Source organism: Bombus affinis, chromosome 1 (genome assembly GCF_024516045.1).
Source record: "Bombus affinis isolate iyBomAffi1 chromosome 1, iyBomAffi1.2, whole genome shotgun sequence".
NCBI classification, from domain to species: Eukaryota; Metazoa; Arthropoda; class Insecta; order Hymenoptera; family Apidae; genus Bombus; species Bombus affinis.
In genome coordinates, this window is record NC_066344.1 from 8,691,326 (window position 1) to 8,718,738 (window position 27,413).

The 27,413-nt window shown below is 48.0% G+C and overlaps 1 protein-coding gene across 2 annotated transcripts in view; it reads left to right on the plus strand.

Moving 5' to 3' along the window:
- The window catches only part of LOC126920255 (homeobox protein caupolican-like), a 75,473-nt gene that overhangs the window by 2,416 nt on the left and 45,644 nt on the right, over positions 1 to 27,413 (plus strand). The window contains exon 1 of one of the 2 annotated variants that reach the window (XM_050730361.1): positions 19,207 to 20,006. The exons of the other annotated variant lie outside the window; for it this stretch is intronic. Within the exon in view, the coding sequence (XP_050586318.1) occupies positions 19,959 to 20,006 (48 nt within the window). The 5' untranslated portion in view covers positions 19,207 to 19,958. Of the gene's footprint in view, positions 1 to 19,206; positions 20,007 to 27,413 lie in introns of those variants that run through there. 2 annotated transcript variants of the gene reach the window in all.

Genomic DNA, 27,413 nt, shown 5'->3' on the forward strand with positions numbered 1-27,413 from the left:
TCTAAAAATTACCGATCGGCGACGTCAACACGTTGCACAAACGCGTTATTACGATGAAAATTGCGAACGGGACGTCGCACAGTCCAGTTCCTTTAAAGTAAAGGTCTCATCGCCGATCGACGGGATCGTTATCTGGACAAATAAGAGAGATCGATTAAAAACGTCAGCTCGTATTTCTTTAATTTTTAACCGGGAAAGGAATACGTAACACAGTGGCGTTCCAGCTGCGCGATAAAATATGTCAACGCGTTGAAACGCTGCGAGTACGACGCAACGCGATGCGACGTGTTCCCGTATCAAAAAATCCGCACCTGCGAGTCGAAATAGTTCGGCTCGTAAGGCCGCCACACGTCTCTCTCGATTAACTCGCGCGCACCGCTCACGTATGAGTTTCCCACGGCGGGCCAGGATGGGCCCGTGTGGGAATATCGAGGCTTATTACTCGCGCATAGGTAACACACGTTCGATCCTTGATCGACCACCGATTTTCGTATTCCTTCCTCGTGTGCGTTTTCTCCTCGCCTCTCTCCTTTTTCGCCTTGTCCCGCTTTTTTCTTCCTCCCTCGTGCCTCCTGGATCGCTCGTTTTTTCTCCCGCCATAAATTTCTTCATTACCTCTACCAATTTTTCCGTCCCTCCTGTTTCTTCAGAGATTTTTTCTCTGTCTTTTTTAAACGTGACGTCATCGTACATTCCTATCCGTGTTTCGTCGTTTCTCGTATTCTCTTCGTGCTTTTGTAGCGATTCGGCGCAGCACGATAATGCAACACGGTATACCCAGGGTAACGCAAGGGGTAAGTCGAAGAGGGTGCGCGCGTTCTTGTTGCACGCGACATTCTTTCAAGCTCTTAAGTTCCGTTCACACCGAAACCACGGATTCTGGTAGAAAAATACAACGTGGCTCGCCGCTCGAGGCACGTACGCGCTTCGTGAGAGAACTCGGCCGATTCGTACGATAACGACGGTGTACGAGCTGCTTCCGAATTGCTGCTTTCGCTTGGACACCGGCCGGGCATCGTCGTGAAACTGAAATGAGAAGTGGAACGAGGCTGTCGAGCATGGGACTCGCGCGTCACGTTCACGGAATTCCACGCGATTTCCAAGACAGATCGCACTTCTGATCCTCAATGCAAACTGCTTCACATAGTAAAGACCAATCGGCTACGCGTCGACGAGGCTAAGTATTCTGTCGGCGGGGAATCGGAATGCGACGCGCGCCAATCCGTCCACCGAACATTGTCGAGGAAATGAGAAACGTTAATCGAGCGTTTCGAAGCGTTTATCGGTGACGTACGATAAATTTCAATGATCATTTCGAATCGTGTTCGACGGTCATCCCACCGTCGAAACGGCCGGCACCATCGCGCGCATTTCGTTCTTATCAATGGCGGTCTCTCCCTGCTGACAATTATTTTTCCCTTAATGCCGCCTCTAAATATCTCCGAGCTCGCTTTATGTCCTCGCGTTAGAACTTGGCGCGCAACCACTCCACGATACGATTCCAGATTCGAGCGTAAACCGACGAACAAGATTCTCCGAGTGAAATTTATTAGCTAGCTGTAAATTATGGCGCGGTACACCTGTGCTTTACCACGTTCGGACTTGTCTCGGGGCTGATCACTCCGAAGAGTCTCTTTATAGCCCCCGACTTATACTTCCGGCCGACTCGGAACCCCTTGCCCGTTTTGATATCAGTGCTCCCATCCTCTCACTACTTTCGAATAGCAGCCAAGAAAGCGGGTTCGTTATCCGAATAATCTTGACGTTTCAACGTAGTCCATAGGATACGTAACACCTTTACCACTTTAATCCTCGCCAGCTGCAACGATGCCTTTTAATTCCTTCGGGTCCAGATCCGATCGCGCCCGTATTAATTAGGCTTGATTAACAGCCGACGATGAAGGACCTCCGCAGAGACGACTGCTTTTCTCGACATTCCGATCTTTATTCCCCGTTAAAGCCGCTGTAAGTTATTTCGTGATATTTTCAATCCGATTAATTACCATCCGTGGATTATATTCGAGCTACCAGTCTCCAAGGATCGTACGTATTCTATAAACGTATCAGCTACAACGCTACGACCAAGCACGCGAATCTCCAAAGGTAGAACCTGCCCGTCATTTGCCAATTTCGAAGGTCGTTGCAGGCGGACAGATAATGCCTGTCTCGTTTAATACCAGCTGTCTCGCTAACTGACCTATTTCGGGGATTCCTTACAGCGTAATGTCTCAGCCTGCGCTATTGTCTGTTCGAACTGCTGAATGGACGACAGCGTAATGGTGCGCTTTACGATTTAGAGATTTAATATTCGCGCGGTAAGTGGTTGCTGCGGCTTGCGGTCTGCTTTACAACGCGTCCGAACCAGATTTAGCCGTTTACAGCCGAATTTACTGTCGCGGTTAAAACCGAGGCGCGTGAATCAGGGGTCGGAAAGAATCGTTTCGCAGCGATGTTCGGTATTTTCGCAAAAACGCACATAAATCCCTTTATATCGCTTTCGTGGATAGAAAAATCTACCGCGCGAGGCCGCGACCCCGTCCCTCTTCCGAAGAAAGTGGCCCGCACGAATGCGCATAATTACAACGACGCCGATGAAATATGAGCGCAGTTAATCAACCGCTTTTATTCGAGCGCGTTTCTCTTCGACGGAAAAAAGGAAAAAGGGGAAAACATTACACGGTACACACCTTCGGCATCAATCTTCTCCAAATCGGGCTGGAATTATCGGGCATCGCGAGAGATGCACGAAACGATACGATACATCGCCTCTCTCTCCCTCTACTGCCACTAAATTTCGTACAGGCGCGATACCATCTTCCCACAATCTAAACGTCCCACGCAGAGAGCTCCCATGGCGCTCGGAAGAGGGGAAAGATGTCGCTAGACGGGACGCTCCATCGAGCGTTCCGCTCGATGATATCTCCTTTTCCCGAACCGAACGCTCGTTGCGAGGTTCACACGGCGTGCACCCTGTAATACCCCGATATTCCGCGTGCTTCTCGACGCACGCAGGATACGCACTTGTCGTTCAGCCACTTGTCGCCCTTCCTGCTCCCGGCCCTCGGCTCACCCTCTTCGTTCGACTACGATCCGCGTTCCTACCATCGAGCCGCTGAATGAAGGCTTTCTTCGAGTGAAAACACGCGACACGTGCATCCCGTATCGAGTGGACACGTGCAACGCGTTCACCGGTTCCACGGTCGCCGGAACCCCGTGGTTACGCTTCTACGCCGACGTTTTCGCTAGTAGCCTTCGAGCGCATCCAACTCGTCGCTGCAATAACACCGACCCTGTCGGAACTACGATCTTCGGTTCCGTGCCATTAAGAGCGAGTCTCACCACGGGAAATAGTCGATCGAAGCTTTGGTACGTACGGTTAAAGAAGTACATCGACCACTTGTTGCTAAAAAAGATTGCATCCGGGAAACGCTGAACGCTTCGCGAGCCATCGCGAATGGGATCTTTGAGATGGAAAACGCCGTGTCTTTGTACTCATAGATACCAATGTAAAACGCTCGATCGGAAGATCGGAGGACGATCGCGGTACTTCGTTTAAGCGTCATAGACAAAAAGCAGCAGGCGCAAGAATACCGTCTACGAGCCGTGACACGCAACAGCGACGAGCGTCGTTCAATCTCTCCGGCGAGCAGTAAAAATCTTTTCTGTGTCGTTGCGGCCGGTCGTGTATCACGCACAGCGAGTCCCGAGGCAGCCTCTCCATTTTCCGACAAGCGCGCTTTCTCCCCTTCGTGTCTCTGCTTCCTTTTTTCCTTTTCTCTTCTCTCCGCTCTTTCCCTTTGACTTCTGGCGTTCCCAGAGAGAAGAGCACCACCGCCGCCGCTCTCACCCCTTCCTCTTTTCCTGCCTCGTCGTGTCCCGTTCCTTGAAAAGTTTTCGACCCTCGCCGTAAACGGCGAGCTGCCTCTCGGCGAAAAGGGGCTTCCGCTCTAATTGAACGACCCTCGGTAGCCCGCTGCCGCACGCTCCGTCACGAGGGTGAGTTTATCTTGACGCGCGTCAACGCGGGCCTAGATCCAAAGTGGGAGTATAGCGTACGGGATCCAAGAGAGCAGCAACTCCGCCTTTATTCCAGCCTAGCGGTGTACACGGTCTCGCCGCCACCGCTTCGCTTCGTCGCCGCTTTATTAAGCGACAGACGCAACGTACGGCCCTTTGCTATTTTCACGCAACAGTTTGCGGTCCAGCCCCCTTCGGCTTCGCCTTCGACGAAACGAATGTATGTCGACGCCAGCCAATTTTCCTGTGCCCTGAATCTTCCACAAAACGTCACTCGAGGGTGCAGTATCGCTCTCGCGCGAGATTACAGCGTCCTGTTAACGACCGCGTGTAAAAGTCCTTTAACCATCGGGGAAATCGCGATGTCACTTTCCATCGATGTTTCTAGACAACTCTCCGGCTAAATTAGACAACGGTGTAGAGTGTTTTCGTAAATATCGAAAATACTGGAACTAGCTGCCTGTTTCGTGCGTACTCGTTTCTATACGACTCGAACTTAAAGCCGTATTCCAAATCTCTAAAGCTCTTTATGATTTCTAAAGGCTTCCGGATCGAAGCGCCCTAACTTTATCGACTTCGAGGAACAGAGAACCCGGCCGGAGAAAAAGCAAGGGCGTAGAGGGAGCAGGACAGAACGATCGACATGACAGAGGAGGTGTACCAATGAGCCGGATGGAAAACGACCCTCGTTCGTGGGGGTTAGTCGCTCCTCGGTTTCCTTCCTTCCTCCCAGCCAGCCACTTTCCCGCTTATTCAGCAATGATTCAATTCGGATGTGCTTTTTACGCCCGACAGCGACGGCGATAGCGTCGGTGGGTGGTTACCGAGCCGCGGTTGCAGTCTAGCTAACCGAAAAGGGGAACGAGCAAAAGCGGAGGAGAGACGGCACGGGGTTGAAACGAAGAAGGGACGCGAAGTTATCCCGCGCTGAAAACAGATTGCCCGGAATTCAGCCACCGTCGCCTCCGCCACCCTCCTTTCAACCTCTTTTCGCCTCGTCTCGCCTCCCCGCCTCCTGCCTGTTCGTGAGAGAAAAACCGAGAGGATAGAGTCGACTAACCAACAAGTCGTTCCTTTAATTCGGCTTACTCGTTTCTTTTTCCCTCGGTGCCCGCACCCTCGACGGAACCACCACCTGTCCGGATCCTTTTCACCCGATAAAGGAGCTTCTTACGCGTTTACATGCCGACCCTTATCGAGCCGCATCTACTTAACGTAATTTTTATGCATATCGTCGGGCCCCTCGGTTCATTGATGGAACGTGAACTGGAACGAGCGGAGCTCGGTACTTCTTTGTTAAACGTTATCTCTCTTCGTATGATGAACGGTTTTGGAAATTTCAGGCGAAGGTAATTGCGAAACCAGTAACGAGTCGTTATTACCATTCTCGTTTTCTGTGAACGGCGTTGGTAATTACAGCGTCTTCCATTCCGTCGAGTTCTCGGCCGTGCGCGTCCGTCTTGCACGGCCTTATACTACTATCGACGTATCGACGGCCTGTGATTACCAGCTCCACGACTTCTGCGTCGAATAACGAGGCATCGTTCGCAAAGTGAATTGTACTCGAATCGTATGCCACTGTTTCGTACATCTTGAGTACCCTCGTACCTAAAAGAACTTTGTGGAGAACACGCGTGTACCAATGGACGATGTGCAAAATGGACCGACCTTGCAAACGAGGCATTATTTCGAGGGGAAAAAGCAAGACCGCCGCGAGCCGCTGTCAATTCCGTTAAAAACTCGAACGAAGCTCGTGTTAAAACGCCTTCTTGGCATGGGATGAAGGTGTATCGCGGTGTCGTGAGACGAGCGGGCCTTGTTCTCTGCCGGCGGTCGAGCCTGTCCAATGAAAAAGCACCCTTTCTTAAGAAACCGTAATGACGGGATCGAACACCGGGCCCTCTTAATGCCCTCGCCTCGACGAAGTGTATCGGCAGCTTTGCGACGCGGTGTAAATCAAACACATATTCGCCCGGAGGCGGGCCAGCCTTTTACACGCGCAAGTATCAGCCGCGATGCTCGTAAGGACGCGCAGAATCTCTTGTTCGCCCTCTCGAAATTGCCGTACCTCGATTGACGAGCGGACAGCTTGTCAATTGCTTCTTTCCTTCCGGGTTTCGTTGGATTTACGGTTTGTCGAGATTCCTCGCATCTCCCGTATATGCATATTGATTCGATGTCTCGGAGCAATATAGTTGCATAATGAACTGCGAAATACGTGTCTTGACCCCAAGAACACGTCCATCCGTCAATCAAAGGAGTATCTTTTCAGAAGGATCGCACCTGCGCGAGGAATCACGCGACCACCTCGATAATAAGAAGTTTCAAAAGACGTTTTCTTCGGTGAAGATAGCAGCTTAGAATCGAGGAACGATCTTTCTTGGACGGAATGGATAATAGCGATAAGTAGAGACGCTTGGTTGGACGATATGCGCAGATTTTTGCCACGCTACCGGTTCGATAAGCAGCGTAGCACGGTATGTAGCACGACGAAGGAAAGTCGCCAGCAGCGGTAACTAGCAGAGAGCGTTAGAACGGCCGATTACAAAGGGTGCTTGAAAATCAAAGGGTGTTCGCGTAGCTGTGTGCTCGATTGACGTGACGTAATAGGATGGTTCGGTCTAACAACGAAAGCATCGGTCCCACTCGGTCAGTCGCATATTAATAGCTGGGACCATGTAGCCAGAAGCGGGCAGCTGCCGGCTCGTTTGCAGCACGCGATACTCGCGCTCTCACCTGTAACGTATATCTCGACTTGTCTCTCTCTCTCTCTCTCCATCTCTCTCACTTAAACCTTCTCGCTGTTTCCCCGTACTGCTTTGGTCGCTTCGCTTCTGCCACGGCATCGCTGCCTCCTCTCTCTCTCTTCCTCTTGATTCTCGTGCTCGTATCTATCTCCGCGAGGAGCACTTGAAATTATTATTCCCGTTCGCCTGCTAAAGGCCCCCGTATCTCGCTCGCTTAATGTGTACAGGGTGTTCCGATATTCGAGTACGTGGCCTCCCCTCTCACCCTCTTACTCGCTCTTTCCCTGGTTTCTCCGTTCGCTTTGCGGTACAGGCGATTTCTCGTCGGGAATATATAGACGGGACGCGGCACAGCGCGCTCGATGATTTCGCCGTGAAATAAGCGCGTGTCAATGAAATACGCCGGCGGTTATTGCTTGCTTTTATCGCAGGTTAATTATATCCCCCGCGTTATCTCTCAGGGCGTGAATTCATAAGGTTCGCATAAGGGAGCTTATCTGGACGCGAGCATCTGGACGCCACGAGCGTCCACCGTGGATTCTCCTATAAATAGAGGTGATTTCCACTGGATAGCGCGTTCCTCTTTTTCCACTTTTTTCCTCTCTCTGGCGACGTAGCTTTTCTTTTTAGTCAACGATCCAAGTAGAAAAAGGATCCATCGGACAAAGCTGCCGGCTAGCGTCCTCGAGCGCGCATAAGCGCGTCGTAGCGATTTCGATCACGCACTACGTCGAGCCCGCTTCTAGTGATCGATGATCGTCGCGAACCAACTCTGGGAACGTTTCAAGCTATCCCATTGACAAAGAATATCGACGGCCGCGTTGCGAAATCGAGCGGCGCTCCTCGACAATCGAGGCACGATCGCGCTTAAACGATTGATAAAAGCTGCTGGCCCGATCCATCATGATTCTCGGCTCGTCGCGAAGTTCGATCGCGCGACCATACCAAAAAAGACAGGAAAGGAAAGGGTACCCAGACCGGCGAGTTCTCTCTCACCGCTGGATAATTTGTATTGCTTTTCTCCATCGAGTGGTCGTCGTCTTCGTCTTTGTCGTCGCCATCGTTGTCGCCGTAGTTGCCATCGCCCCTAAATCGACCGCCAGCCAGCAGTAATTATTGCACTCGCTGATAAATTAATATTGCTTAATGCCTGCTGTCGGCGATGCTTCGCCTCGCTACGTTAACCGATAACGGTTCGATAATATATTCCGTTGACACGAGCTGAAAGTGGTTCGATCATGCATCGAGGAGGAAAGATGGTTTTATACTTCGTATAATGTAAGAACGAATAATGACAACTATGGGAGGACAAATGAGATCCGGGTCTTGAGTTAATCGCGTAGATATATGCGCGCGATCAATGTTTCAAAGAGAACAGGGCAAATTTGGATTGAATTTCTAGCACTGTAAAATTATTACAGCAAATTAATCCCCCAAGGTGAATTTATTAAAGTCAGAACGCAAAGTAATTTCTTCTTATCTTTCTGAAAAAATTAATCTACGCTCGTGCGACTATTAAATATCGAAGTTAATTATTTATAAAAGAATTTCATATAGGTACTCGATAATATTCCTCCATATTTAACGTATCTTTGAGATCTTCGATTAAAGAAAGACTAGACGTATTACGCATATGTGCCAGTATGCTTCGCGAGATTAATAACGCTCGTAAAGTAAACGGTAAAATCGCAAGGTTCTCGATCCGAAGGGCCCGCACGGTCGATCGAACAAGAGGAACGAAACCGGTGCACTTCTTTTCGATTCTTCACGGTGACCCGGTATCAACGCGCGTACGCGTGTACCCGGTACCGAACATAATGCCTGCCCCGGCTACGTCGCCGCGATAAATTATCGTAAACGCATGTTAACCGCCCGCCTTGGATATTTGTTAACAGGTTAGAGTAGGCGGCGCGTGTGTACTCTCGTTCCGTCGTTACACGTACGTTTATACGCGCATAAAACGTGCTCGGTTATGGCCGGCACCACCGTGCTCCTCTTTCAATCGCTTCTTTCGTCCTCGGGCATCGACCATGCCCACCTTTCATCCCTTGTTTCCTCGTTGAATATTTCAATTCATTTGTTATATAACAATAGCGTATCACCACTATGGTAGATATAGTTGTATATTAAAATAAAAATGGTTCGATCGGTCTGGATTTTTATTCTCGAAAAATCTTCCTGACACGAGTACAACTGCCATGAATATGCAGCAGATATGTATTTCAGTCCGCTCTCTGGCAAACTAGTTTCGAGGGCTGGTTTGAAACGAGATTTCATTCGGTGGTTTTTAGCGTTCTCGTTGCCAGACACGAGCTTTTTCGTCTATTATTGTGCTTTAACTTTCAGCGACCAGAGTTATTAGACGATGTATCCTGAATGTAACGGCGAAACGTCGAGTTTCGGACATGATTTTGACGCACGGATGGATATTCGTATCGCGCGTGTCAAAATACGAACGCCACGTGTTTCCTTCTACCACATGTTAATACTCGAGCATAACCGATACTACTTACTTCCAACAATTAAACTGTTACCGTCGATTCGTTGTTCCCAAAACATAAATCACTGCACAAAGTCGCAAAGTACCCTTGGATAAAAATGATTTTTACCTTTTCATCTCGACGTACGCCATTAATCACGATCCGAACAGCAGAAAAAGAATCGCGAAACGGTTTCCGGTTGTTGCACGCGAGTCTTAACCCCGGCGACCTCGAGAAGGAAGAGGAAAGTGGGGAAGAGTTTCGAAAAATCGGTACGCATGATATATCGGTGGAAGAAATGTCATCTATCCGTATTATATATGATATCGGTCCGCGAACGATCGGCGGATATGTACGCGGAAACGGAGACCCGGCTGGTAGCAGGAGACCGTAACTCCCTGCTTAACCTAAGTTATCGCCGCGCAGCTGATTATTAATGTTGCCACGATTAATAACCGCGGAGGTTACGCGGATCGGGGACCGGTAAAATATTGCTCCGTGCACCTGAATAAGTAAGTGAAACGCGGCGCGAGAAAAATCCCTCGCATTCGATCGCGGCCGACTCGCGGCCGGTATTATCGTGATTCATTGAATTTTCCATAATGACGTCACTTCCGGTCTTCCGTCGGTCGACGAGGACATTCTTGGGTACCGGTTTAACGATTCCGATTGTTACATCGGTGACATCTCCGCGATTTCCTTCCATTCGACAAGATCGTTTCAACGCAGTCGAACGTAATGGTCGTTCCTTGTAAAGAAGTTAATTAGTTCCTGTGACCCGAACGTTACGTTGGCCTCGACTTCGATGCTGTTCCCCTCCGACGATTTTCACTTACGAACCGCATACCGGTTACTCACAGACGTACAAATAACAAGACGAATAAGTAGGTACGTTTCAATTATGCGGCTTCTGTTATGGTAACGGAAGTATTCGTTTCGTTCGAATGAAATATTCCATTTGTTTCCTCGAATTCTTTAAGATCGTTTCCATGTAATATTTACATCGAACAAGATGACTTTAATTTCAGTTTAAACGAATACACGTCCGTCTTCGAGGCTTTAGCGCAGTTCCACCGTAGAGTCGAGCGGGTAATCGCTCCTCGTTCTTTGGAATTCGTCGCATTTTTCTAACACGTAATTGTAAGGCAGTAGAGTAAGTAGGATTAACACGATCGTCGATACACAGTAATAATCACGAAGATAACAGTCGACCAGGAATCGCGAAGCGTACCGCCGCGCCGTCGCTTCGCATTTCGAGTTCGCGTGGACACGCACAGGTACGCGTGTCGTTTCGTGTAACGAAACGCACACGATGCACATTGCCGGTATTGGCTAGCGGTCGCTCGAGTAGGCGCTACTCGTCCGGTAATTTCAGCTGGATCTGCATATTTTAGCACGAAAACTTCCGTCGATCATTATCCTCGCGGCGACGCGGCCAGGCCGCGTTTCTATACGCTCGCTTCTACATTGTAGCACATGCTCGTTGCGAACCACGCGAACCCTTCGTGCGATCCATGGAAAATCGTTATACCCTAACCTACCAGAAAATAAGGGAAGCATTCGTGGCCTAAAGATAGAAAATCAACGTAAAACTGCAATTATAAAAGTCGGTATTCATTCGTTGCATATTTTCATATCGTATCGTCTATTCGCATACACGCTGTATACCATAATTGTCGTCGCTGTGTATCGGTCTAATAAACGCAGGATATGGTCCGACGATACACGAACAGACGTCCACGGTAAAAATAATCGCGTCGTCCATCTGGAAAGGTGAAATCGAGAGACCATATCACGATGGACGAAAGCAACGCGCATTGGCGTAATTCGATAAGAGTTCTCTGGTGAAAAGACCGATGGGAATCGTGGCGCAAACAGACCAGAGAACGAAAATGTCGGTGGATCGCATGACGCGGTACGATTGTCGGTGGGATTCGTTCATTTCGAAATTACCTGTTGATGGCCAGCAGATATTTTCTCACAGGGCGGAATATCGGGTCGTTTTATCTGCACGCATTACCCCGCACCCCTGTCCACGTACCCCGGCCTGTTTGCAACGAGCAAGACGCGGGTCACCGTTATAAGAACCTCGCTACGGCCACGAACACCGGTCTTAATTGTAATAACTATAATTAGCACCACTTATCCAGCCGATAAAGAAGTTCGGTATTAAGGAAAGGGAAAATTCTAGGCTCTGTTCGCCTATCAACGTGAATCACGAGCTTGGATGTTGGATGGCTGATCGCATGAAAAATATACTCGCGCGGTATTAAAGTACCGCGAGGAAAAATCCGTGGCTCGACTTAACGATTTCATGTTTGTACCGCAAAGTTTAGCGCCACTCCTCGTGTTGCATTAGCGGCGATAGAATTCCGGTAACCCTCGCTCGTGTATACTTACTTGTAGCGTTCCGCGGAGTAGAAAAAGCTTGTCGGTTTTTATAATAGTCGGACTACCTACAAACGTTGAACGATAATTAAGATGTTGGAATTCTTCGAGTTTTCACTCGCTGCGAGACAGAAACGATTTATCCGGGAATAAAAAAATGCCTTATTGATATAATAAGTAATTACGAATCTGCTAACGAATGATTAATTAACTACACGGATCTTCGTGTAGAGTCGACACCTTCAAAAAGAACAAATTATCTTTCGACGGTTTGAAAAACACGTTCAGCGATTCTAATCAGCGGAACGGCTAATAAAGTCCAATTATAAAAGCCCGGTGCGATCTTCGAGTTTCTCCGTTGAGATACGACCCTGGGGCGAAGTGGCTGTGAAACAAGAGGCAGAGATAAGAAGGAGGCTTGCCAGGCAAAAAGACGAGAGCCGCGAATGAATTTCAACGAGGGCCGCGATTTGACTCTCCGGTCTCGCGTAGGTTGCCGACTCGCGAGCGCCCTTTCCGAGAACCGAGTCTCTCCAGTCCAACCGCACGACCTTGTCTCTCTGCATTATGGATGCGTTATAATTACCTATTCATTTTCTATGGGCACGTAACATCGTGGTGCTCGCTGCTCATGCGACGCTTTGCACCTGATCGTAGATAGAAAACGACCGTTCGCTGACGGCCAACAGAGAAACTGCTATTCGTGTCGTGCTTCGCGTAACCTGTCGTCGATTGCCCATACTCCAACTCCAGCATGCGGTTCTCTGCATGTACCCTGTAGAATTTCAGCTCTGGCGATCTTCAAACGACCTAGACTCAGAGGAAACGAGGTGCAGTTATCCGAAGTGGAAAAATCTTTGAAACTGTGGTGCGAACTTTCTGACTCTTGTATATCGTGTATACCATGTACGTATAGTTTTTCTTTTACCGAAGGATAAATCGCGCTCCTTCGGCAAGCGACAGAATCAATGCACCAAGTCCTGTCCAAGCGCAAAAAGGATAACTTACAAAAATCACATTGACGCGCCATCGTCTTATTCGTACAAAGGACACGATATCCAAAATCTGTTGTATCCAGTGTTCGATAATGAACAACGAACATCGTGTCACCCTATACGTTCTGTCAGCCCCCAACGAAGAATAATCAAACACATCAACCGCAATAACAACACTCTTCAGCTTTTCCCGGCACTTTCCCAGATATCGATCGTCGAATAGTCGTATAATATAACAGCGTCGGAGTCACAGTGTCGCTAATCATTACAAATAATTTATAATAGGACAGTGATGAGGCGGCGATCGCGATATCGTTGAAACATATGCTTCATTAGCGTTGCACTTTATTTTTTACGATCATCCTCCTCGCCTATTCTTCGCTGTCTCTGTTTCCCGTTCTCGCGTTTTCTGCGCACGCTAGAATCGTTGCAGTCGTTTCACGCGAGTGTTCGAAGAACGGTAGCGTGCGTATCGCGAGTCTCGTGGCACAATGAACACGAGACGGGATCGTGAACGGAGGAAGGAGGGCCGTGTGTGCACGCATATTTGTAAAACGTGCAGTTATGAAAGCAACCCGGCAATTAGTCGACACAGTCGGACAATATTTTCGCGTTGCGTCAGACCAACCAACGGAATCGCGCCGCTTTTGTTACGAAAACATCGACGCGTTTGTTCTTCCAACGGAATTGAAACGGAGCGGAGCCCCGATGAAACGACGGATAGCAAAGCCAGCTCGTTGCAAAATCATTTAATTGCTTGCACGTCGGTTTATCGATCGGCAACTCGAATAGAGTATTTCCAACTTTTTGTTATGATTCCGTGTTTTGTATTAAAAACATCGTGATATATATGTTCACCGTTTGTGCAATATCCACGCGAAAGAAAGTTTCTTCCAAGTGTAAGAGATGTTTATTCGATGTGATTTTTCTGATTGTACAACATCGAACTGTGTCCATACTAGTTGGTTTCCTGAAAAACGTAGCCTCTCCTTGTTAGGTATTTGAGTCTCATAGAAACCACACTGATCTATTCCGCTCTCCATAGACTCTCAATTCAATTATTCGATCAGTCTCAGAATACGAATTATTCACATCCATAAGGTTGCTGGTCGCGAAGAAGTATTGCATAAATAATCGTAAATTTCGAGGGAAATTTTGACAAATAATATTTATACGACTGTTGCTTGTCTACTCTTTTAATTTATTACGCAGTCAATCGGTGTAACTTCTGAACGTTTTATATACCTAAACTACGCAACATTCGTGACGCTCGAAACATTTCCACTCGATTGAAATACTGTCGCGTATACGACTAATTAGCAGAAAGAAAAATTGTTCCCGGCTGGAGGGTCGATCGATCCTTCATCAAGCCGAGGAGGTGAAGCTGAATGGCTGAGTTGACTATTTTTCGAGCGACGACCGTGCTTCTCGAGAAGTTGCTTCTAGGAAATCGTTTCCTACCAGCTAGAGAAGACACCGGAGGGAGATGTCTCCGCAATCTCCGGAGGTATCGACTGTCCTCTTTGTTTATAAATAAAGTTCGGAGATGTGGGCGTCGATGTAGGTGTCTCCGCATAAAGTATAAGGAGGTATCACGACGCCCCTCGTCTGGGGGGTAAAATGGAAATGCGTGGCAGCGGGCGGTATAGGCGAAACCCCGCGGTTTCGACTGTTTCGGCCAAGATCTACGGAGAGAAGCCAGCGGAGAGAAAAAGAGAAGAAGGGAGAAGCATTTTGGCCGAAAACGCCAGTTCCTGGTCGTACGCCGAGAGAAAAAGCCTCGATTTATTTCCTCCGAACCGAACGCTCGTTTCTCTTCTCCTCTTACCCCGTTTCTCTTCGTCCATCGAGAATACATCGAGGAAGTTCGAATCGTGTGCTAGTTCCGCTCTTTGAAATCTACGTTGCCTTCGACCGTAACACGCCTTGTAACTCGAAAGAATCGATCGTTACGTCCTTAATGTCCGTCTTGTAGAATGTACGGGAGGATCGCTGGCTATTCTACCCCTCGAATTTTTTCCACGGTGCAGCAGCACAGGGTGAAAAACAGGGTCGGCGAAAATTCTTCCGTTCGAATTCTAAGCGACGCGGCGTTCGGTGGCGAATGGTTCGGGATTCTTTTTGAGGTTGCGCTAGGCGCGCGGTATAAAGCCCGGCCAGGGCAGAGGAAGGAAAGAAGGAGAAAAGGGCCAGGGTGAACGAGAAGGCAAGAGAGCGCCGCTGAACGGCGCAGTTTATTTCGGTCGGGTTAATTAGTGTTGCCTCGCGAGGTTTACGGTTGACATTTCGTTGGTCGTTCGTTCGTTCGTCGTTCCACTGTACAGGAGGACGGGGAAGGTGAGAGGAGGAGGACAGACAAGGGGAGACCGGCTTTTTTACGGCAACATACTGGTCGGCCATACCGAGTGCCGTGGAGGAAGACGAAGTCGCCGCAGAGGAGCAGTACAGAGAGAGGAAAGAGAGGAGCACGAGAGGGAGGAAGAAGAAGAAGAAGAAGAAGAAGAAGAAAAGGAGGAGGAGGACGACGAGGAACAAGGACACACCGGCCAATAAAACTGCAGTGCCCCTCGAAGGTGCACCAAAGGCGCCAGGGCAGTCTGGACCTCCCTTATTAGCTCCCCTCTTTCGATTTTTACCGTCCACCTTCGGATACCCGCAGCAGCCTTTTGTTTTATCCTACGGTGTGAATATCGCACCGTTTTACGGCGTTCGGATTGGACCCACCTTTGTGATTGCGGCACCAGGCTAGAGAAGCCTAGCCGACGATACACGATGGGTCGAACCAACACATTTCATAAACCTTAGTCTTTGAAATCTTTGGGAATTCTTGTTCTTGAATCGTTGTAGCGATCAAAGACGGACAGACGCTGCTTTGAAATTCTACCGAATCGAGAAGAAATCTTGGTTAGCCTTTCGAACGAGTTTGACGAGGAAGCACGAGCTTGCTGCGAGAGCTCCGTATAATTCCTTGGTTAGCAGGACAGTTTACGGTCTACACGGGTTCCCGTGTTTCTCGATTTCCCTCGCGTTTCACCTTGAATTAGGTAGTTGAAATCTTTCCCTCGTTAAGGCCGGGGCTCGAACGAACGTTCTCGCAAGGGAGAGTAACGAATTACAAGAAACCTGGCAATGGAAAGAAAGATAAGAGAGCGGAGAAGGCCTTACCTAACTGGGTCGAGGGTGAAACAAAGAAAGAGGTGAAGGAGAGACGGGTGAGATGAACGAGTAGTAAAGAAGGTGGATGGTTTGCTGCCTTATTAAGCGGTCTTATCGCTAGAGACAGCCTGCCCCGACACGGCCGTTTAACTTTTACTCGACCTGCAAACAAGTAGTGGACACACTGGCCAGGGAGATAGGACTCGCCACGTTACCCTCGCCTACCTTCCACTGAAAAGCCTTATCACATTTGAAAAACTTGACGGCTGTAAACATGAAACGACGCTGCAACTGGCCCCCGGATACTCCCCGCGTCGAGATTTACAATGCGTCTTTAAGCGGCGTTAACTACGCAGCGGGATATTTAAGCGTTACTTAACAGAAGCACTCGCCGATGTACGATCGCGAACAGCGGTGTTCGAGCTGCTATAAAATATCGATGCCTTCTCGTTCTGGTGGCCACCATCGCGCTGCTACGCGTATAAGGTACGATCGATCGGTGATAAAATTTCGTGCAATTAAACGCCAAAGATTAATGGTTAGGACTGAAGCTTATTTTAACCTAAGTACCGATTCGTACGTAAAGTAACTATCGGTGTTTCACGCGGATTGCTTTGTTCGTCTTTCGTGCGCTCCCTACAATTTCTACTTAGAAATCGCGACAACTTCATTTCCACGAAGTTTCGTTATACGAAAGCCTCGTATTCTCCGACGATCGTCGGTAGAAGCTTCGAAGCTTCCTCGCGTCCCGACGAAGGCGGCAAAATATTTGCCGCGCAAACAAGAAGACATGGACCGAGCGAAGCTTCGTTTGCCGCCGAAACGGTAAACAAAAGTGTACGTTCCAACGAAGATGAAACAGGATTAAACGGGTTATTATTGTGGTTTTGACGGGTCACAATGACTCTGTCACAATAAAGGAAAGTAGCGGCGCGAGACGAGTCGCAGACCGAGACAAGGTTTTCCAAAAGAGAGCACATTGTGCTGGCGACTGTTGGTCGAGTGGGCGTGATCAGCAGGTCACTAGGTTTACGCATCGCAATAAATCATTCGAGAGACCTATGGCACCCTCTCTTGGTTTTTTTTCTCTTGAACGGTCCCAACAGGTACTCAGGTACTGGAAGATCCTTGGAAGGATCCTTATCTCCTAAGAACCTCGTCGACCTGTCAGTTGATCCTATTAGCGGCATTGAATCTTGCGTTTCCAATAGCAACCGCTATTTTTTCACTCTTCGCTCGGCTGTATCGAGTTTTTCCTCCCGTTTCCATATTTCCTCTTCCAATATTCCACGTTCCACAGAACGCTTGCATCTTTTTTGTTCCTCTATAAATCGCCGCGTATCCTCCGAGTGCACGGAGCGTTTCTCGCGCGATACACCGCCGATACGATTTCTGGCGTGCAAGAAGAAGGCTGTCGGAACGCTTCACGCGTCCCCGTGCAGAATGTGTACGGCTAGCAAATTGCTCGAGGCAACGTCGCGGAAAATCGTCCGCCGCGTGGCTTGCATTGACACGAATAAGACACATGGCCGACCAAGCATGATAGCGAGGAAAACGCGACCATTTGCACGACCGCACGAAACCACCACCCGTTCCAAAGTTATTATCGCGCGCCATTTTAAAGGCGAGTCATTCGATGTTACTGGATAATCTAAGACACTCTAATTTGCCGAGTAAATACTTCTTCGCAGATAACAGCCTCGGCTACTGTCTAATAACCCGTGAAATTATTCTAAATGCCAGAGTAACCGAACGATCCCCGTGGCTAATCCTTCCGACGACGGACCGAGTCCGTGAAATCTCTCCGCCGAACGAACGTCGCGTTTCGCTCGGAATATTCGGCTCGATTCAGAGCGGAGAGATTTATGCGCTGCCCGAAATAATTGCCGGGATCGGGCAACTTTGTCGTTCGAGAAAACGCGCCGATTCTTTTAAGTGGCTCGTATTACGAAAGAAAAGCTTTCGACGAGCAACATGATTCAAATCGTGCCAGATCGGAATAATAGAGGTTTATTAGAAACTTAGAAATCATATAGCTGGCATTTCGGAAGGAATAATTTCTAGAAATTGAATAGAGATAACCGGCGTTACGGTTATTTCAAAGAGGAGATGGTAGGTATCTCCCGTGAAAGTAACCCATAATAACGCGCGAGCCCATTAATCTTTGCTGGAAAGATTTAATGAACGAGATTTCAACGGTAAATTCGAAAAAAGAAAAAAAAAAACTAGCTGTTTAGTAAATAATCCACGCGAAATCAAGAAACTCGTTTCCTAAATGTAATAGTATGCTCGAAAGCGATGATAGGGATCTAATGAATGCGGTTCGTACACCTTCTATTGTTTTATTGTTTCATTCATACGCGTTCTCCAAGATGTTCTATCTACGTTTCTACAAACCATGTTTCCGATCGATGATCTTGGAGACATTCGAGTCTCGTATTTCTCGCGGCGCTTTTTCCACCTCATCGTTGCGATCGGAACGGAACGATCGAAAAAATTTAACGAAGTTCATTAAGCATGCAGCTGCGATACTCGTCGCCTTCGAGCCTCCGACGCGACGACCACCACTTTTTATTTATAAACCATAGGCGCTGGAGACGGCGTCGATCCAACCGAATTCTTGGAATCGTTCCTCCACGTCGGAGCTGTTCGTCACGGACGTTACTCCAACTCTGCCCAAAACGTACTCGCGCGGCCGATTGTCGCGAATGCGGCGCGCAAAACTCTCGGAGGGTGTCCTTGTAACCCGAACGTTTGGCCGTTCGTGTCACGTAGCTATAACAAAGTTTCCGAGCTCGAGAAGCGTGGAAACAGGCTGCACGACGCATCGTAGTACTCGGCGATTTCACGAACCGGACAATGGCGCGATATAAGCCGGAAGAAGGTGGCTAGTCGCAGGATAAGGAAAGACAGAGCGGGTGGATAGGTTGGATGACGGAGTTGGGTAGTAGAGAGGGTTGGTTGGAGAGGAGAGAGAGAGAGAGAGAGAGAGAGAGAGAGAGAGGCCAGCAGATTTATTTAAGTCCCTCGCCGTCGGGTTGACAAGAGTAGACTCGCGTAAACATACTCGTTTCTCCTTGTTCCGCTGTGGCCGTTTGTCGAGCCTTAGCGGGGGAACGGCGGCGGCGGCGGTGGCGGCGGTGGTGGCAGCGGCGACGGCGACGTCGGCGGCGGGATCGTTTCACGGTAGTTTCTCGCGGGTGGGGCAAAAGGCGTCGTCGCGCTCGTGGGCACGTTCGATTCGAAAGGACGCCCGCGCGCGAAACACTCGGCCAACCACGGGTCCCGTATCATCCCACGTGACACGCCCGCAGGGTTGTACGAAGCTACGCGATTGGACGGTTCCGTAAGGACTACGTCCCACGTAACGAGAGTGGGGGTAGTCGTTGCTTTCGGTTTTCCTCGCCAGAGGGGGAACTGGGACGGAGCGGAGTGGAAGGCGCTGAAGTGGTGTGAGTAGTCGCGAGTCAGTCGCAGACTGGAGTGCCCTGTGAGAGCAGGGGACGGACCGAACGAACGAACGAACTCTATAACTAATCGCTCGTGACGCTTCGTCGTCTGTCCGAATGTCCGTCCCATCGCCCGACGCGCCGATACGACAACGTTCTTCTACTCCTGTTATCTCCTTCTCGCGGTAACGTGATCCGTGGAGTTGTGACGTGTCGCGCGGCGTTCGACCCGCGAGGAACGAACGTTCCCCGAGAGTCAGCATCCCCGCGTTCGCTAGTGCGGATTTCACCACGTCGAATCGTGCCGCGATAACCTCGTTCTTCGCCCGCGATCTGCTACGGCTGGATTCACCTGTGGACACTTTCGGAACTGTTGGATCTTCGAGTGTCCGTCGGCGGTTCGAGCTGGCACGTTGTCTTCCTGACCAAACCACGGGGAACGCCAGTTTCGACATGTGGTCGCCAGTCGGATTCCTCGATCACGACCGAAAAACACCCTGATGGCAATCACCGTTCGCGAGATATCGCGATCGTTCACCATCGCTGCACCATTCGTTGCTATATTCGTGGCATTCACGGCGTCGCCGAAAGTAGTACTGACTTAGTGAGAGAGTGTAGTAGTGCGTGCAGGTGCGGTTGTGACCTAATTCTCTCCGTTAGTCGACCAGAGAGACATCGAGAGAAAAAAACACATATAGAGAGAACTGATCGTCGAAACCAATCGAGATGTCAGTATACGCGCAGTTCGGATACTCGTATCCGTCGGCGTCCCAGGTGAGTCGTAAACTACGATCCAATACGCCTTGCTTCGATGCTCTGAGATTTTTCCTACAATTGCTGGGTGTTTCTTACTCGTATCGGTCTGACTGTAGGCGTCGTGTTCAGTGGTGTCTCGTTGGCTAATAGTTTCCGAGAATAGAAAGTTGTCGTTCGCGATCTTGACGCAAGATGACATCGCCCCGAATATTGTCGCGCACTTTTCGCATGTAGCAGGCCACGTTTTCGAGAAAAATCCACGGCGAATAGCAGATAATTATCGTTGGCGATGCAGAGGCGGTAGTATGGGTAACGGGTTCGTTCCATTGTCTGCAAAATCGTAGCTCAATTATTCGTCTAATGATGGTCCTTTATCAGGTAGCAATTTCAGAATCGTTGCTAATCACGGCGAACGATCGTTTCTGTTCTTGTTTTTTTCGTGAAAGCGAACGCATTGTGAGACCGACAGCCGGTAATTAAACGTTACTCCCTTGTTAGGCTGCTTTTTGAGATCTCGTTCACGCTGAGATTTTAATTTTTCTCCGTCCATGTATACTCGTTATGCGTCGAGTGTAACAAAGTTGTTTTCCGGCATCACGCACGTGTTACGATTAATTTACTCGTCGTTCGCTTTCTGGGAAACTCGTATTTTTTCTCGCCAAATTTTACCTAATTAACGCCTAAACGATTTTGATTACGCGGATAGAGCGTTTAACCTTTAACGCTCGAAAGGCGCGCTAGATAATCACAACAAAGAAATTGTTTCCTATCGATACTAGCAAACAAAGAGAAAAGTTCCGTGAAACGCAATGTCGGTCGTGTTCTATAAGTACACCTGTCCCTTACAAATGTGTACCGACGCGACGGCCGTCGCTCACGAGTTACGATGCTCGTTGGGCCTCTCTATAAGTGTAGGTATCCAATACGTATCAGTGATACAATTAGTAACCGATTTATAGAAGTTTCGTAATACGAATTAATATCGTCTAAAGAATTACCAAATTCTAAGTGCTATCGCATTGTTATAGCTAAACTTTCCTTTCGAATTCGGATATTAACTCGAAAGATTCGTAATAGATTGCGAAAATACCCCGTAGTCTTGTCCTTAGGTATACGTAATTGATGGATGACAAGGATCGGTTGTCCTGAAAAAATTCTAAACAAATAGAACCCTGGTTTTTGCCTATTTACACCTCGACAGGGAATTATCTTCAATCTTAGTATTTATATCTATTCACAATGCAACAATGCTCGAGAAAGGTAATTTGAAAAGAAAGAAAAAGAAAAAGGCCTGGAAAGAAGGGTCAAAATAAATTACGGTACGATTGTAATCTCTGTGCACTTGTCGGTGAGCAGGTATATACCGTCTGTTCTAAGCTGATCGTTGGTACATAGGATTTCGAAATATGATTAGCGATAATGGTGTAGTATCCTTTATGAAGTACAAATATTGTATATTCTGGCGAATTAACTTCTACCCTACCTTTGTGGTATACACATTTAGGCCATAAATAACTTGAGAATCAACAAATCCAATGGTACGTCCCCTAATAACGCCTTGACGACCACAAAAGAGACACGTCTGCAACAATTTTCCATACAATCGACTAGCAAAACGATGTCTTACTTTGTACATTCGCTTTTAAATTTATAGGGGCCCTTAATAAATGAAACGCATCATCGAGACCTTGAGCTTAATAATTTCCTACTGTTCTGATTTCCTAACCTGTTAATCAATTCGATGGACGTATCGAGACAAGGGTGGAAAATTGAATTCTGATTTACGGGATCGGTGGACGATGATCGGCGGTGCGACGCGGCGGTGCGTGGAACGGGGTGGCGTTGAGATCCGCGCAGGCGCGTAATCTTCCTGTAGCCGAAAAAAGGAAGGAGCTCTCAAACGAAATAACATCGGACGAAAACGACGCGCTTACGCGCAGGTGCAGCGACGAGGCTAGATAATAATACGGGTAGCCCCGTGTTACCCGCATGGGCTCGCGAAAAAGGTGCGAGTTGCATCGGCCAAAGAGAGAGTCGAGAATCGACTCTCGCATTGTTCCTTTTAACCGCGGCCCGCGAGCTGCCACGCTTTAAAGCTCGGGCTTTCCTTCGTTTTGATTAACCCGATGATAAAGGGGACGCGGCCCCTTTTGTTCCTCGGCTGAACCGACGGTTGAACCGGTGCGCGCGAACTTTACCCGAAGTAAACGCCATTAAAGGCGCATTGAAATCGTCATTTCGCCGTGAGCCGGCCGTCGATCTTGTTTGTCGTACTGTTAGAGTATTATTGGAATTGTACTCGTGGCGGTGAAACGTTGCTTTCCTTCGTCGTTTATTTCCCGTACGTTCACGCATGTATATGTATGTTTTATTTTATATGTATGAGAAAATTAATTTGTTCAGCCCATGGAAGTTAGCAATTAGCGTAGATTTTTGAGGTATGTCCTCGGTAAATCAGCTAATTACGCTGCTGTATTTAGAGAGGTGGGAAATTCATGAATAACTGCTTAACCAGCCACTTGCTGCAACTTGAAGTTTCTTCTTCCTGGATTATAACTCGTGTTAGATAATTTTCTACTTTGTGTACGTCTGTTTTCGTCATTTTAACGATCGAACGAGGAGAGGACTTTTTAATTTGGTGTCCGAGAGAGTGGCGCAAGTGCGTCATCGGTGCTCTCGAATACCGATACGTGCCGTGATATGGAACAACGATAATAATTGGTCGGTTATCTTCTCTCGTAACTGCGCGTGTTCCCTATCTAAACGTATTCGCGATCGACGAATTACCAGGCGTTTACATGCGTGCAGGCTGCAACGAGGCACAGCTTCGAGCCCAGCCAGCGGTGTAACGAAAATGAAAAAACAGACGGGTTTAATTGCTACCGGTGGAATAGTCGAAACGGCGTACGTCTCTTCGCTGCGTTTATATAAACGATTACAAGATCCCTCGGATGCTTTACGATCACATCGGCGATTCCTGTTGTCCGGGATAATAAATATTTTACGCGGATCATTTCTACGGAAATGCGAGTAACGATAATTGGAGTTTATAGCATACTTACGTGAATTTATAATAGCGGCTGGTCGCGGCTACGCCAGGCGGAATCGTAAAATTTGCGATTACAGATTAGGTAGTTAATATATTTACTACAACCAGAGAATCCAGTGGTGATATCGCCTGTTCCGTCCGTTTTCTCTTTGCCCTCTTCTCCCCCTTTCCCTCTTCCTTTCCTCTTCGTCGTTCCTTTCTTCGGGTCAACGTTACTTCGCGTTAAACGACAGAGGCATTTTATTTTTCTTTGGCAAAGGGTGTCGAGACGAGCGAGAGAAAGGTTACGTTTATCGTTGGTCGATTGAAAGAACGCCTTATAATGGCACCTTTAATTAAGCGAACCCGATGGATATTGCCACGAGCGCGTTATGTACTGTTTTATGAAGTCCCGTCTATCTCCTATCTGCCTTTCTCTCTCTCGCGCGCGCTCTCTCTATCTATCTGATTCGCTCGCCTATGTTTTCGTATGCCGTTTAACGTAAAAAATTCGAACGTGGCGTTGAACGGCAGTGATTAATCTCGGTGCGGTTCCCGCGCGGCCATTTAGCCTGCACGCTACACGGTCTCCATTCAATTTTCCAGCATTTTCAGCGTTACATGCTAATGAAATTCTCGCCGTGGAATGCGTTCGATTCGTTTTATGGATGGCCGTGTAATTAACGGGAAAGTTATGTCCAAGTTTATACACGAAAACTTTGCAGGCCGCTAGTACAGCATACGTTTGTAAAAGTATTTACACTTGAAACATTCTGTTTCTAATTTTTTCGTAGTCTGCGATTATCTTACAAGTTAATCCTCTAATTTCGCAGTTATCGTCTGTGTTTATCCAGTTATAGGTATAGAATTTCGCTTCGAGCGAGAAAGTAAACTCGACGAATAGTCACGGTTGTTGGGGGGAAAAAAAAGGAAAAGGAAATACCGATCGTAACGAATTACGTTCTGCACAAAGACAGATAAATAGAAACTAATGCGAGTATTCGGAAAGAACTTTTTCTATAATCTCTTGTACGACTGCGTTGCGTAGTGTAGGGTTAGGTGTTAACACGAATCCACCTATTATAACGTTAATGATATACCGGTATGCACTTGTGGTACGCGTCTCTTAAGCGTTACATCTACGTTGGTTACGTCTTTGACTAGGGTCACGGGTTAACAGCCTAATGATATTAATTAATTCACCGTCAAAGAAGTAACGATACTTGTTATGAAACGACTCAGCGTTGGTAGTCGATGCGGTGTTGCAAAAGTTGTTCAGAAATCAAGAATGTAACGCAATGTGTATTTAGTGGAAAAATTGAATAATCATGTAGGAACGAGAGAATGAGGGAGGGACAAAGAGAAAAAGAAAGAGAGAGAAGCGGTTGGAAGAGTGGTGGGGGAAAAGGTTGAGGGCGCACGGTTCGCAGACACGGTTTAAGAATTCGTTTGTTAACGCGTAATGAGAAACGGCAATTGGCCGTGGCTCGTTAAGTTCGCCAACAACGCATCGATCGCGATTCTTCCGTTATTTGTCAGCGGCCGTAAAACATGTCGGACAGGTCGACTTTCTACGCGGGAACATCTGTTCGCCGATTATGCGCGGCCGCGTAACGACGGTAATTACTTTTTCGTTCGGCGAATAATTAGTAACAAAGTTATTAGTACCACTGTTCTTACAGTGTTGCTTGTTAACAAGACACCGATGAGTATGCATTAATTAAACCGCTCAACGAAAACGGAACGACGTTCTACCATAGCGAAAATCGTATTTTCTTTCGTAATATGTAAGTGCGTATACAAGTATATATTACACACATAGATACACGTTCGACCCGTAAGTCGATGATTAAGTTCGACAAAACGATTTCCATGAAATGTTTTTCTTACCGACCGACCAATCATCGGTGTGTCTATGTACATGTACGTACATGCTACGAGAGACATAAAGGAATCAAAAATCACTCGTTACGCTTATCGAGTAAACGAAATAGAGTATACCCTTGGCCGAGAATAATGAAAACTATCGTTTAGGTATAAAGCAGTTCGAATTCTGTCCGAGAAATCATGCTCGTACAACGAGAACTCGTACAACGTGGATACTCTGGTCTCTTGCGTCTAATGAGCGACGTCGATCGGTCCCGCGCACTGCTAAATTTACGATCGCATTCGACTCGCGAGCCGAGTCGAATCGAGCAGAGAGAGCCCCTCTATCCTGGCTATCGTAACGTCCCCGCCGTTTGCAACAGAGCGCATCGCGCGATTTCGATATCAACAGTCAAGCATCTGTTTGCAAAGTTACGTCCGCGAGAGCGTAATGGCAATAACGCGCATGGCGCAATGGATACATCGGTTCGCCGTATAATTACGGCCCTGAACACGGAAGCGCTCGATATCTCGGTAATATCAGTTTTCATGATCGTGGCCTACGCTCTTCTCGTGTCTCCCTTTCCCTCTTTCCTCTCTTTCCCTCTTTCTCCCCCTTCTTTCCTGTCCTTCGTCCACTCACTTTTTGTTTACCATGTTCACGAACACAGTGTCGTCGGCGAACTTTCAATTGGAAGGGCCGAAATGGACCTTCCGTTTTACGTTTCGCTGTGATTTTCTTAACCGCGGACAGCCACCGCGTTTTTCTGCCGAGCGGCTAAAAATTGCGACCTTGTGCCGTGCTTATACCGAGGCTATACTTTTCGTGTAATCGGTAATTACAAGGTAAATGAGATTAAATGCCGTTTGATCGTCGCAATTTGGGGTTGCGTCTCGCAACTTTCGTCCGAATGGTGCACCTGGTATTTACGCATTTCGTAGCCTACTGTACCGATAGCGTAGAAAGCGTAACAAAGAATCGATCGAAACGACGCGAATCGTTACCGCGATATTCCCTCGTATTAAACCCTGAAAAATTTAATTGCGGTTTATTTGACGCGTATCGTCGATCGTAGATACCACCGAGCAAAGATACTCCCCTCGTATCCTTTCGATACGCGTAGCAATTTGTAACGATACACACAGAAATGCGCCGGTTGTTACCCGATTAACTTCGTGAAATTATTACTTTGTCGACGGTGTGTGATCGGTTACAATAATGCCCGTCGAGATATCAGCTTCGCGTTCTATACATACGTCTCTCAGGTACCTACAGCCGTGTATTGCATGACCGACCAGGGAATTTCGAGGTTCGTTCACTTCGTTAACTCGCGTTATTATACCATCGTTATCCGGTTATACTTTGTTATTACCCGTGGTGTTTATCCGGGATCGGCGGAGATTCGGTGGAAGCATGAAGCTAGGCTGCTCGATGATTGACGGAATCGGCAATTACGGCACGGATTCTCGCACGTACTTACCTACCGGGCACCACACCGTCCTGCTGCACCGACCTTACACGCACGTCGCGGAAACCGGTTGTTTCTCTTTAAAGGTGCACGTGTCTCATTCGCACGGGAACGGCCTCGTACCGGTGCGAATTCGGCCGGGCTTCTCCTTTTCACGATTTCTCGGGGACCTGGGTCTCTTTCGGCCGCAGCAGACCGTATATACCCGGCCGATCCGGCAGGAATGTCGTTTCTGAGAAAAACGATCGATATGTATATCGTGTAGATTGAATTTCACTCGGGACAGAGAGCGTCCTGTCTCGGGCGAATTTTATTTTGCAGCGCGTACGCGAACGCCGAGCAACGTCCTATTTCTTTTTCTCCTTCCTTCTTTTCTCTTTTTCGTACTCCGACCTTTTTAACATCAACGTTTAGTGTGAACGAGAGACCGCGCAGGAAGGAGAAGAAAGTATCGCTTCTCGTTTGTCTTTCGGCGAATGGTATAAAATCAAACGGCCGGAGCGAGGATTTTTCACAAATTTTCTCCGACGCGGGACCCGTCGTAAAAATTTAGTCGGTCTGTAAAGAAACGTGTTTCGGCAAGCCGCGTAAAAATACCAGCGGTCCCGTCACTCGTACGGTTAACGTTCACGCCTTCTTAACGTCGAGTTACAGCCACTTTAACGGAGTCTTTAGGGCTTCAAATAGATCTCATGCCGGCCCCTGACGCGCATCCTTTTCCATCTAGACGTTTTTAAAGCCGCGACGCTCCACGAAACCGCTCTCGGCATTCCGTGGCGCCCTTTAGCCCCCGGAGGTAATTAACGTTAAATTGTTGCCGTCATTATCGTACGATATTTCATTGGCATCTGGTGTCTGTCGTTGTTCCCGTCTCCACAGACGGGAAATCACGATTTCTTACGTTTACCTTCTTCTCCTCGTTTCCATTGTTACGGCTCTGTTTATGCCGCCATCAAGTGCGTGGATCAACGATTCATTCGCTATAAATAGCAACTTTAGAAAAATCGGTGCTTCCTTTGAGAACTTTCACCGAACGACGAACAAAGAAACCATACGTCATCA